At 37.4% G+C, this 14,393-nt stretch overlaps 1 protein-coding gene across 1 annotated transcript in view; it reads right to left on the reverse strand.

The window, feature by feature from the left end:
* LOC124275920 (putative glycerophosphocholine phosphodiesterase GPCPD1 homolog 2) overlaps positions 1-4,567 on the reverse strand; it is a 31,090-nt gene extending 26,523 nt beyond the window's left edge. The window contains exon 1 of the mRNA XM_046711610.1: positions 4,459-4,567. Within this exon, the coding sequence (XP_046567566.1) occupies positions 4,459-4,502 (44 nt within the window). The 5' untranslated portion in view covers positions 4,503-4,567. The remainder of the gene's footprint in view (positions 1-4,458) is intronic.
* Positions 4,568-14,393: the final 9,826 nt, after the last annotated feature.

Here is a 14,393-nt window from a genome sequence, read left to right on the forward strand (position 1 = left end):
AAAAAAACTATCACAGTTAAACTGCAATAGCTATCGCTTACTTTATTTATTATTACATGATAAGATTACTATAGTCCGTTTGGCTCAAAAGCGGACCGATGAATTGCAATCTAACTCGAAAACTAATAAACATAAAATACTCAATGAAACACTGATCATAATCAAAACGTCAGACCAACTCTGTGAGTTTTTTGCAGAATTGATGTCCTAAAAATAAAAAAGTTGTTTAACACACTATCATTAAAATATTGACACAGTTCACTATTTGTTACGAGGGAGGAGTGCAGAGAAAGGGACAGCCAGGTGTTCGAGAAAGGGTGGAGACGGCACAGCACAGGTTGATGAATCAATAACTTTGTCGGTACTTGTGCACGCGCTTCTCTAACACCTGGCTGTCCCTTTCTGCACTCCTCCTCGTAACAAATAGTGAACTGTGTCAATATTTTAATGATAGTTTGTTAAACAACTTTTTAATTTTAGGACATAAATTCTGCAAACACATCACAGAGTTGGTCTGATGTTTTGATTATGATCAGCTGCCATTGAGTATTATATGTTTATTAGTTTTCGAAGTTAGATTGCAATTCATCGGTCCTTGTCGGGGTAATCTAAGTGTGTTACCACTAATTATACCTGTTGTAAATTCATTAAATGACCATCAAGTGAATGATGACAAATAACATGTGTAGGTTTATACCACCTAACACGGGTTACAACGAGGGAGTATTAATTGCTGTATTGCATGTGAAAACTTATGGGCCGACACTGTTTTGAGAATACAAACAGATTTTTTACATGACATGATTAAATATCGAGGAGTAAAACAACACAGAAATGGGATCAATTTGGATCAGTCATTATACAAAAATTGGGCCTAACGACACCAATGTCGATTTTGACAGAATCGTCTATGAAAACAAGTTGTAACTTCGGAAACTAGGCAAAGCAGGAGACAAAATTAAATGACAGTAGATTGTGAGAACATATAGCTTTCATTTTCCAAAACAATTGTCACGCGATTTCAGGTTATTCAAGCCTGTAAACACGATAATTTACCCCCTAAAATGTAGATGAATTCTGCATCGGCTCTCAAAGCTATTCCTCATATGACGTCACAAAGGCGCGCCGCTCTGATTGGTTGAAATTTCGTTCGCGGGTGAAAATTGTGCACTGTTGTCAAAAAGGTCGATTTAAGTCAATTAAAGGTCGAAATGAGTAGTTTTAATGACGGGGTTTCATTTATAACGATGCCAGTTAGTGATTTATGTATTTGTACCCTCTAGGGTTTATGTGACCTTTAAATATTACTACAAATACTGTTATTGTATTGTGTATCATGATGATCACACTCATTGGTACAGTACGCAAATGATACCATGACCCAACTAGTAGTAAACTCAGTAACTTATCATTACTTGATTGGAATTTTTACAAAAAGTTTTGGACTTTCTCTGCGTCACTGTGGACGCGCTGATAAATTTCGCTGCATCCATTGTCAAGTTCTATGTGTATAGGAGTTAAGACACAGGAATCCACGTCCCGTAAATCCCTGACAAGATGACTTTTCAAAATAACTTTTTTAACTTTTACCAGGTATGCATGTGCTGCCCCAGGCAAGTCACCATGGCAACAGGGGACAAATCTAGGCTGTTTGGAGAATATTATGAGATTTGGGGCTGGACCCCACCCATGTTTAGCTTCATTCATAATAAATAAACCAAACATTAATATGCATCATCATCTCTTGACTTATGTAAGATAGGGAGCTATCACAGTATTGCTATCAGGAAGAGAGTTGCATTGTTTAGCCAGACATTTGAAAGAACTTAGACTCACTAAGCATGGTAACATCATTATTTGGGGAGAGAAATGAAGCCATTATATAACGAACATTAAATTCTTTCCATTCAGTGTCTCAAAAAAACTATCACACTTACTTTATTTATTATTACATGATAAGATTACTATAGTCCGTTTGGCTCAAAAGTGGACCGATGAATTGCAATTTAACTCGAAAACTAATAAACATAAAATACTCAATGAAACACTGATCATAATCAAAACGTCAGACCAACTCTGTGAGTTTTTTGCAGAATTTATGTCCTAAAAATAAGAAAGTTGTTTAACACACTATCATTAAAATATTGACACGAGGGAGGAGTGCAGAGAAAGGGACAGCCAGGTGTTCGAGAAAGGATGGAGACGGCACAGCACAGGTTGATGAATCAATAACTTTGTCGGTACTTGTGCACGTGCTTCTCTAACACCTGGCTGTCCCTTTCTCTGCACTCCTCCCTCGTAACAAATAGTGAACTGTGTCAATATTTTAATGATAGTTTGTTAAACAACTTTTTTAATTTTAGGACATAAATTCTGCAAACACATCACAGAGTTGGTCTGATGTTTTGATTATGATCAGCGCTTCATTGAGTGTTATATGTTTATTAGTTTTTGAGTTAGATTGCAATTCATCGGTCCGCTTTTGAGCCAAACAGACTATAAGAAGCTTTATGTGCATAATTCTCTTTGATTGTTAGGTGTTATGCAACTTCACCACTTATTTGGAGCTTTGCATCTGATTTTCAGTCGACCTTAGACATGGTGGAGGGACGAGCCGTAACACGTCATAATCTTGATAATGGGCCCCAGTGTTTACCACTAAATCAGATGACAGAAAGAACTCAACGCAAACACTTGCACCTTTGTTCAAGGATGTGATTACTCTGTGCTAACATGTTTCATGAAGCATATCATCATACTAAAGATGGAAAAAACAGTTTTTCAACATTACATAACATTTTAAGAATATTGTTTTTATTCAGATATTTTATTCCTGAGAGTATCTGATTCGTAGCATATTGACAATAAATGTATGTGGGTGTAGATTTCAATGATCAAAGAAATTACTGAACACTAGTGTTGGGAATTGGTTGAAATCTCACAATTGATGATTGGTTCATTACCAACGAGCAATCATAAAAAACAAATTCCTATTGAGGTTGCTATTGCAGATAAGTATAACATTGTTCTTTGTTTTTTTTTGGTTCTCTTAGAAATTGTGCAAATTGCATTTGCAAACTTCACGTTTAATCATGTACAATGATGCAGCTTGCTACTTTAAAGTGATGACTTATATATCATGAACATATACTTCCTGGAGTCTTCAAGAAATATTCAGTAATGACTTCTCAGAAAGTGAAGTGAGTTTACTAAGAATTAAACACATTTTCAGGCCCTGACAATATGTTCCATCGTCAAGTGTTTCAAACACTAAAAAAGTGTTTCCATAATCTTTTGTGTTCGATTATGAGAAAATGTGATCGATAGCTTGGTCGTTTGGTCACTGCGACCAATCTTCGATTATTTCAATTAATCGGAACACCACAACTGAACATTTAGAATTAAATTCAATTAAATGATTGTGAACACTTAAAATCTTTTGTTGTATCAATACAGTGTAGTCCATTAATTGTAGATGATAATTATCATGGCTAATACAAAATACAAATAAAACATAAACCATTTATGTAACTGATTAATGAAGACAAAGCCCAGAGGGGACAACACTCAAAATAATTTCTTAACATTCTTTCAGACTTTTCCTCTCATCACATGATATCAAAAATGTAAAAATATTTCCAACCAGGTTTGAGTCTGATGATGATTAACATTCAAACATGCTAAAATATACATGTACTAAAACATTCACACTTGGGTCAGTCTCATTGCTACAGCTACCCCAAAATCTAAGCACTTCCAATGAAGCATGTCAAAATATGGACAAAGCATATATGCCTTTTTGCTGAAACAGGGCTCGGAAAATTTTAAAATCTGCACTCACCCTACAGGGCGAGTAATATGAACTTTCCACTCGTCCTTCTTAAATTGTACTTGCCCTATAGATCATGCATCACAATGAATATGAATTTAAATTATTTAATTTCAAAATGTTTGCTTGGAATAAAACTACAATAAACATTACTTACTTTGTCTTGGTTCAAAAACTTTGACAAAATTGAATTCGTTCACCATTTAGGATAGGTGAACTTCAAGGAAAAAGAAAAATGTTACTATTGGGTCAGAAAACGTACTCGTCCTCTAGGATGAGCAAATGATGTTTTTCACTTCCCTGAAACACATTTTACGAAACACATTCAATACGAGCGGACAAGTGGAATTTTCGATCCCTGTGAAATGGATACAATTACAAAACTTTCAGTACTAAATGCCAGAGTGAGTGAGTATTGGTTAATACCAAATCAGCAATTTTGCAGCTAATCGCGGCAAACTTAATGTCAGAAGAAGAATCAGAATTTAGAAATAACATTTATGATTAGTTACATCTTACAGTTTTGTAGAGGCTACTTCAGCAATTTGAACTGAATACAGATCAATGCCTTATCAATTGGCCTGTCATGCTGCACAAATCTGATCATGCAATATGTTACTTGATCTTACCTCTCATCTTCATGTTTTTCCAGAGGTACCCCATCCTCGGGCATCCAGCTGCCTAGTGATGATGCGTTCCCCGTCACATAGACAACTTCACCTTCCTCTGTAGGAACATTGACCGCAAAAAAGGTAGCCACTGTCATTGTGAAAACAGGTGTCTCGTGTAGACTGGCGACCAGAGAGATGCTCTTTTACCAGTAGTCTGTAAAATCAAAAGCGTGAACAAACTGAGACTGGGTTGCATGCTGCAGACGTCGAAATAGTCAAAAGGCATTGTTCATTCAAGCCTTTCCAACCAGCCCTCAGTTTTGTGGGGGGGCGGTGGGGTAGCCTAATGGTTAAAGCGTTGGCTCGTCACGCTGAAGACCCGGGTTCAAATCCCCACATGGGTACAATGTGTGAAGGTCATTTCTGGTGTTCCCCGCCGTGATGTTGCTGGAATATTGCTAAAAGCGGCATAAAACCAAACTCAGTCAGTCAGTCAGTCAGTTTTGTGGGTCATTTGGAAAATATTATGGGTCATGTCAAATTGCTGTGACTTGTCAGCCATACAATTCTAACAAGAAGACAAAGTCATCAATATCCCCAACAATGGCAAAATACTCTTCATAAATATGTCAACTAGTTATGACTATGTCAAATGCTTGGACGCGTATACAGCAAAATGGAAGGAGAGTATTGAAAGGTTTTCAAATTCTGCTCCAGAAAGGAGCACTACCACCAATTTCAATAATAGTCAAACTTGTTGCCATGGAAACACAAAAAATATTTTATTCAGAAATGCAAAACTACAAAAAGGTACCAGTTCATCACCAGACCTATCTATGTGCCAAGGTTGGTGAAGAATTATTGAACGGTTTGCAAGTTCTCCTCCGGAAAAGAGCACCAACACCAATTTCAGTCACAGTCAAACTTGTTGTCATGGAAATGCAAAAAATATTTTATTCAGAAATCCAAAACTACCTAAAGGTTCCAGTTCATCACCAGACCTATCTATGTACCAAGTTTTTAAACAAATATTGAATGGTTTGAAAGTATTGCTCCGGAAAAGAGCACCAACACCAATTTCAGTCACATGGAAAAGCAAAAAATATTTTTTTCAGAAATCCCAAACTATCAAAAGGCACCACAGTTCACCACCAAACATATCTATGTGCCAAGTTTGGTGAAGAAATATTGAACGGTTTGAAAGTTCTGCTCCGGAAAAGACAAATGTGCACGGACAGACGGATGGAGTCCAAAATAATAGTCCTGTAAAGGACTGAGTGAGTGAGTTTAGTTTTACGCCACTTTTAGCAATATTCCAACAATATCATAGCGGGGGACACCAGAAATGGGCTTCACACATTGTTCCCAAGTAGGGAATTGAACCCGGGCTTTGAGCGTGACAAGCGAACGCCCTAACTACTAGGCTACACCATCGCCCCTGTAAAGTACTGAAATGGTGTAGTGTACTGATGTTGAGATAATTACTTCAGAGCCTGGGATAAATCAGTGGTCAGATACGGACACAGATAACTACTCTTAATGCACTGTAGGTACGCTCTTGGTACTCCGGATTCTCCATTCCCTACCCTTGAGCATATTGGAAGCACATTTCTGTGTCACATAAAACCCAGCAATCTATGACTGAGATCGTAGCCAATGTGTTAAGAATGGGCTTAAGAAGTTCTTAGGGCTATGAACGTTTTCAGAATAGCTAGCATATATACGGTACATATAAACTCACTGCCTTGTATGAGCAGGTCCTTGGTATAGTCAATAACATCTGAATAATTATTCAAGAAATATTTCAGATGTGCATTTAAAGAACAATAAAAGAATGATATGAAATACCACAGTATATCAGACTGCCTATATCAGAAAAACAAGAACCAAGTTTTGATTTTGTTCCAGGTGCTTCAGCAAAATTTAGTACTGGCGTTTATGTTTAGTTTTGTATTTTGTTGCACTCGGGTGCCTCAATGTTTATTTTTTTTGATAAAGTAGTATTTTGTCTTTCAGTGGCATTTAGAAGTTGTACATTGATGTCCAAGATATTTTTATGGATTAAACTTCTTTTTTAATTTCTCTCACGACGTTTCGAGACCATTCCAGGTCCCTTCATCAGGTCATAGTCCTAACTGCCAGTTCACCTGATGAAGGGACCAGGAATGTTCTCGAAACGTCGTGAGAGAAATTAAAAAAGAAGTTTAATCCATAAAAATATCTTGGACATCAAAGTATTATTTGTTGCTCAACAATGTCCAGTATAGGCAATCAGGTTCAGTTTTGCATTTTGTTGCACCCAGGAACTTCAAAAAAGCCTATTATGCATATCTATCCTAATGAGTTTTTTCACTCAGCTGTTTTTACAATGTTTAAAAAATATTTGTTTATGTTTAGCATGCTTATTGCTTTTATTCCGTAGCACCCAGGTCTTCAACAATATTGTATAAATATTCCCGGTATAGCTTCAATGTGAACAATGTTCTGATCATGTCTAGATTTGTTTGATTGTGGCCATGATGCTGTAGTCATATGTGAAATGACCAATAACTGTATGATATTGCGATAAGCTGGGACGATCTTAGCCAGGTAGATCCTGGGCTGTCCCATACAATTTAGTAGATCAGTTATAGATACCAAACCTAACTGCATATCCTGTTTTGACCTACTGGTATCTTGGTTTGTGGTATGGTCAGTGAGCAATGAATTCATGCTGATTGCAAGATGGAAATGCCATGCTCCTTTTTGTGAGTCCAAAGCATGAGATGATTTCCGAAAATTTCCATTCATTTGAGCACAGTTATGTGGATTTGAGATTAATTCTGCATAGCCACCTGCGGATACTTCAGAAAATAGGTTATATATCTGCTTTGTCCGTGCTTGCTTTGTCAGTGTGTCTGCCTTTTTATTTCCATGAATGTCTATGTGAGATGGAATCCAACACAGCTAACTAAATAAATTCACCGAGCATGACCACCTGGAATTCACAGAGCATGACCACCTGGCCTGCTTGGCAGCCTTCTATCACCAACACAGATTGCAGGGGATTTATTCTAACCCAGAATCCATACAAAGGGGTGACCCAGAGTTCCTTCTGGGCTGTTCCTTCTATTTTCAATCACAAGTTTTTTTAAATTACGAAGGGCTAGGATAGTTTATCAATCTCTTATAACTGATAAAACTTAATTTCTGTCAATGTGTTTTGTTTTCACTTTGACTCAGTCAGGAGTGGGCAAGTAGCCTAGTGGTTCAGACGTCTCCTTGTCACGCTGAAGATTTGGGTTCAATTCCCCCACATGGGTACAATGTGTTATGCCCATTTCTGGTGTCCCCCACCATAATATTGCTGGAATAATATTGCTAAAAGCGACATAAAACTGAACTCACTCACTCATAACTCTTAATCATGCATTTGCAAATACATGTACCACGAGTGAGTGAGTGAGTTTGGTTTTATGCCACTTTTAGCAATATTTTTTATTACTATTATAGGATATTTATATAGCGCACATATCCACACAACTAGTACATGCTCAAGGCGCTGGTTTTATCCCTCGATCATTGGATGTCAATCTCAACAGCACATTGTATTATCAAACTCCCTGGGGATCATACAACTCTTGTAGCCACTACGTGTCCCAAGTTACTGCAGCTTTCCCATCCATACAAATGTTCCAGCAATATCACAGTGGGGAACATCAGAAATGGGCTTCACACAATGTACATTGTGGGAATCGAAGCCGAGTCTTCGGCGTGACAAGCAAACGCTTTAACCACTAGGATGCATTACTATAATATTATAATAATCAATGGTAAACACAGTTAGCACACTTCCAATATGGCTTTGTAAGGAGCTATATTGCTGTCTTGTACTCTGCACGCTATATCAGAAGACACTACACAATGTGTGCCAATGAAACTCTTTCAGGAACAGATACAAGTATACTGAGATCGGTCATTGATATCACCAAAAGTAGCCCATCATATTTCAAGATGCATTTTATGACATTGGCACATCATGGTCAAACAGCAGAACAGCAAAATTTCATTTCGTTCAAATAAAGTCAACTGATGCTGATAATGACACTGACAATTCTAAGAGAGAACTGCCAACATATATCGTAAAATTCTATTCGTTGGTTTCACATTAATTTTCGACTCGCTGTGCGCATGCGTAGAGCGTGTAAAAATATCCACTGGTCAATTTCGGTTTGGTCGTAATAGCGATATTGTAAACACGCTCTAAATAAATGCTGTATAAAAATTATTTACGCGTGACAACTGTTCATAGTTGAGTACATACATCCATTTGCCTATGCTTTTCAATAATTGATGTCCTATTTTGGTGGCATTGCATCAGAGATGTGTTTTTTTACTTGTGAGAAGGGGATGTGCAGGAAGGACGGTGGACGGGTGGTGGTGAGATGTGTTTATACAAGAGATTGTTAACAAACGTTAAGCTGTTTATTTAACTAATTCCGGTCCCTTCCATTCATAAATGAATTGAGATTAGTTAAATTCGACATAAAACCATATATTTGTTTTGATTTTTGCTTTCTTTAGAGTGCGTTTACAATATCGGTAAAGCTTACGACCAAACCGGAAGTTGGCCTGAGGATATTTTCACACGCTCTGCGCATTCGCTCAGCGAGTCTAAATAATGTGAAACCAACGAATAGACTTCAGTAAACAAACAATCTGAAAATATTGGAATCATACTGAAGTTTGATTGGGCATTGTAATCAGTAGATCTATTAAAACAATATCACATCTTATATAATGAAGACTCAGACATGGCAAGGGAAGTGCTGTTGAAAATAATATGTTGTGAACAATAAGGCTGTTACGATTCACTCGCATATTCGGTGAATCGAACCGTAGCCCTTCATGAATTCTATTTGTTATTCGTGGTCACCAGAACCGAATATTCATGAATATTTACAATTTTTTTAAGGGAGTGTGTTTTACTTTAACCCTTATGTCCTTTCTCAAAATGAGATATGCAAGAATGCATTATGTACTATCCTTGTACTAGTTAGTTTGCCAAGGGCGGACATGTTACTGTCAACTATAACTATTACATACCAAATTTGAGTGTCATGAGATGACTGGTTATTGCTGTGACAAATTAACACTGTCAACATGGGCATTCAATATTTGCATCGATCACTTAACTACAATATTGTATTCGTGAATAATTATTCGTATTCATTACCCAATATTCGTGATACGTATCATATTCGCAACATAGTGTATTCATTACAGCCCTAGCGAACAATATGTATTTCTGATTCTCATACTTGCAAATGAACACCAGAGTCCTTCCATCCAAATGTTTCAGTCAGACAAGATATTTTATGGATGACATCTTTTGTATTCTATTATGATGCATCAGATTTTCATTCTGCTCATGAATATAATTAAGCTGTTGTCGTCTGTAAAGAATCTTGCCATTACTTACCAACGTAATGATAATCAAACAGTTCCATCTTTCCCTTCCTACATGTTTTCACGATAAAGATGGATTTTACCCACTCACTGATATACCAACCTTCAGCACCCTGTCATTGTGAAGTGGTTTGCAGTTCTTGTGACATAAACCGACTGTGAGTTCGACAAAATAATATAACCCTAGCGCACTGTTTTAAAAATGTTTATTAGGTTATTCGATAAAGTATACGGTGGGTAACAGCGCTGGGCTTGAAAAAACATTAGATCTACGGTGAAAACACGGAGAAGAGTCATGTCTGAGATCTCACTCATGTTTCACTTGTAGGTGTGAAATTTGCACTCGTTAACTTCGTGTATGCCTCTCAGGCGCTGTAGATTCTCTGATTCTGAAAAAAACACGGGTTGCATTTTTTCAATACTCACCGATCAAATCGTGAACTGATTACTAGGAGGAGAAAAAGCCGGACTTCAGCATCATATCACAAACAACTGATTATCAGCTACACTTACTGTGCACTGTTTTCACAATAACATTACTTGCAACAGGGGACGTAACTCTAAGGCTAACCGATCGCCGAATACGACTAACCAGTTTCGTCCGGAAGTATCCAGCTCGATCCCGCCCTGCGATTGCTCGATTGGCGACTGGGTGTTCAGTGCTTTTTTTATCGAGTCCATCACTGAGAGTCCTGCCGAACAACTGCAAGTATGCATTTAGTAAGCTTTTATCGAAGCCTGTTCATTCATTCATTCATTCATTCTTTCACTTATAAATTAAAAGAATGAATGAATAGGTTTCGATAAATGCTTACTAAATGCATAATTTTGAACCCCCTGGACACCATTTAGTGTTTGATAGAAAGAAGGGTGATTTTACCATAAGATATAGCAACCTGAAGAGGGCGTTAGTGTTGCATGATTAAATTTGTATGAATTTTGAATATGGAAACTTTCCTGAAGTTGTAGGGAGGAACTTAATTTGTGATGATGTGGTTGGTATATATTTTGTTATGTTTGCTTTTATGTGTCGTATTATATTTTTTGTTAGCACTAGTTGGTTAAGTGGGATTATACGCGACCTACAGGGGTAGTTTTGATAACATTATACAAGACTTTGAAGGTTTGGATGTCATTTGTTGGCTTAATTAGGAGTGTTTGTAGTGCTTGGTGGTGTGTGTTTGTGTCCGGTGAACTCTGGAGCACCATGAGTGCATAATATATGTAAGCAACAAGCAAATGTAGATCGATGCTCACGTCAGTCACGGCATGTCTTGTCCACGCAAGTCTTGATTATTTATAGACATAAGACAACAGGTGTTTTAGGTGGATTACCTGTAACTGTGTCGTTGTCTGGAAAGGCACTGTATACAAATGATTCACGGCTACCTTTCTGCATATATATATTAATACATGTCTGAAATGTGAGAAAATTACGGTGGCATAACAGGGCCATCTGTTTCGTTTGCTTTTTTTCTTGAAATTTCAATCTTACGTTAGTGGTATGTTAAAATTTCAACTTATTAACTTGACATTTCAACATATAGTATCTTTGTGCGCGATATATTTTAATAGAATTCTACTTTCAAGTGAAGATTAAAGAGGAGGGATAGATATGCCCCTCTGGCATCCATACGGGCTAACTGTTGATGGGAGTCGATAAGACCATAACTATTGTCTTGGGGCAATGTTCTATCTTATTTTCTCACTTTGCTGGGCAAAACGGAAAAATCCATGGCAGGTGATTGACATCATGAGCATCGATCTACGCCATTTGGATACGATGCCGCGTGTCAACCAAGTCAGCGAGCCAGACCTATCGAACCCATTAGTCGCCTCTTATGACAAGCGTTAATCACTGGATTGTCGGGTCCAGACTCGATTATTTACAGACCGCCGCCATATAACAGGAATGTTGCTTAGTGCGGCGTTAAACAACGGTCAATCAACTTATGACAAGCATGGTTTGTTGAAGACCAAATCTATTTGTGAATCTTTACCCACAAACTGTGAACTAACGACATTGGCACTTCTCATTGGCTGTGAACAACATTGTTACCAGAATGTGGACAACTGTGCCGCTTAACACAGAAACAACAATATTGTCGCTTAGTATATACTGCCAACAGTATTGTAACCTAATATGTTAAGAAAAGTGTTCTTTAACATAGAATGTTAACATTATCATGTAATATGGCCTTAACACAGAATGTTATCCAATACACTGATAATTGATCACTGACATTGGTAGTCAGGACATGGTCATACATATGTATAAAGGATGTGTGTATGATATTGGTTAGCTGATATAAACACTGCACACGAAGTCAAGGAGAGAGAGAGAGAGAGAGAGAGAGAGAGAGAGAGAGAGAGAGAGAGAGAGAGAGAGAGAGAGAGAGAGAGAGAGAGAGAGAGAGAGAGAGAGAGAGAGAGAGAGAGAGAGAGAGAGAGAGAGAGAGAGAGAGAGAGAGAGAGAGTATATTTTGATTAGAATACTTTGCCTTCTCACACAGATTAGCAAAATAATCCAGGTTGTGTAATCATATGACTTCAACCAACTGATTAGATCAAAAGGAGATAATCTTTCCGCCATAGCAACCGATCCAGGGCAGCCTGAATCCTAATGTGCATACATTGCTAACTGCAACGACGACGTGACATGCAAGGGTTTAGAAATCAAGCAGATTCCAGATGATATTTGTGCTTTAACTTCATGGTGTAAAGATACTTTATATTCTTATATGTTAACAAAAAATCGAAAGCGATTATTGAAAACAGACACAATCTGTGTCTTCAGTTCTGATTGATAACAAGGAAATTGAAGCTGAAACTATCTTGGTACTTATATTGGCTCACAACATAGTTTGAATTATAACACCGATTTTCATAAGAAAGGACATATTCCTTACAGTGTCTGGGGCATTTCAATGTTGACCGGACCGCCATGGGTTAACGTTTGTTATACAATTCACTTCTCCAAAGTATTTGTGCTGTTAACTTTTTCACATTTTGTGGGACCCTGTCTGTTCAGAATAAAAACAAATTTTCCCAAATCGTAAACACAGCATGTAAAAACATAGGAACTGAGTATTGGCAGCGTATTTGAGCATTTAATTTCTGAAAAAGCACGTAATGGTTTGTTTGTGTGTTGTTTCATGAGGTAAAAGCAAAAAGCCCGAAAAATGAAAAATGACAGCTCCTACGTCCTTTGCTCTTAACATGTATTTTACCTTAAGGACCTTAAGGTGAAAATATATGTTAAGAGCAAAGGACGTAGTACCTTAGGTCGTCGTCTGTAAACGCCAATATCAAGAACAAACAGGCCCACCAATCACATATACCAGCCATCATTTCTCTTATTATAATCAATACCGTATTTAGAGTTAATCTTCATTAAGTGAAGGTCTTGGTATTTGATCATATCTAGCTTACGCTGGTAGAATGCTACTTTCTTACGGCTAATCGTATTTGTTCTGTTATCTGTGTATGTATTTTAGTGATGTCTGTATTCCATGCTACGTGTAATGTAATTTTCTTTCGGCACAATAAGCTGGGGCGGATCCAGGGGCACCCCTCCCCCCAAGAATATTTTCCCTGAGGAAAATTTTCCACTAACCTTTAGACTTTATGATATATGTGCTACGCCTAACAAAAACAAACAAACCCACACCCACCCCCACCCCCGCCACACACACACACACACCTCCCAAATCCTGGAGCCCCCTGATAAGGTATCAGAGTCGTACCAGGTGTTAAAGGGTGTACGTATATGTCGTCATCCAGGATTGGTCGAATCTATAGTTTTCCGCCGACCAACCTTGTATATTAAAAGCACAATGATAGATCAGTACACAGAGCAGTTCACAGTTGTTTTAAGCAAGGGTGTAAAGATAAGTAGATAGTGTTTGGGATACCCTGTTTTATTAATGACATATATTATTATTATTATTAATTTTAAACTGAGATTTCATGATAATATGAAGTGAACCAACCATACAAGGGAGTTTCCAATGATATCTGTCATACGTAGAGTTTATTCCCATATACCTAGCCGATTCGATCGATTGAGAAAGAAATTACTTCAACCGTTTTGTTTTTTCAAATTATCAAATCCACGACATTCTTACGTAAGATTCCGGGTTAGAATCGATTTCTGAATCCCGCCAACCCTTGTTTAAACTCCGCTTACATAGTGGTCAGGCTTGCTGAATCGATTAATTCATGTTAGTTTTATTCTATCTTGTCCAGATGTATCGTTTTTATCCGCCAAAACCTGCCTTAGTATTCTAAAAAAGCGCACTGCAAATTTGTATATATCTTCTCAATGGAAATTGTACTCTTTTTTGTTGTATTTGTGTCATAGTGTTGTCATAGAGTAAACCATTTCAATAAGTTTCTGTAAAACTTCATATATTCAAACAACATAATTGTTTCCATATATATCCAAAGTGCACCGAAATTCTATCCACTTTGTCTGTCTAATGTATTCAGCAATCATTCGGTGT

Source organism: Haliotis rubra, unplaced genomic scaffold (genome assembly GCF_003918875.1).
Source record: "Haliotis rubra isolate DU_JTF1 unplaced genomic scaffold, ASM391887v1 Scf204, whole genome shotgun sequence".
Lineage (NCBI taxonomy): Eukaryota > Metazoa > Mollusca > Gastropoda > Lepetellida > Haliotidae > Haliotis > Haliotis rubra.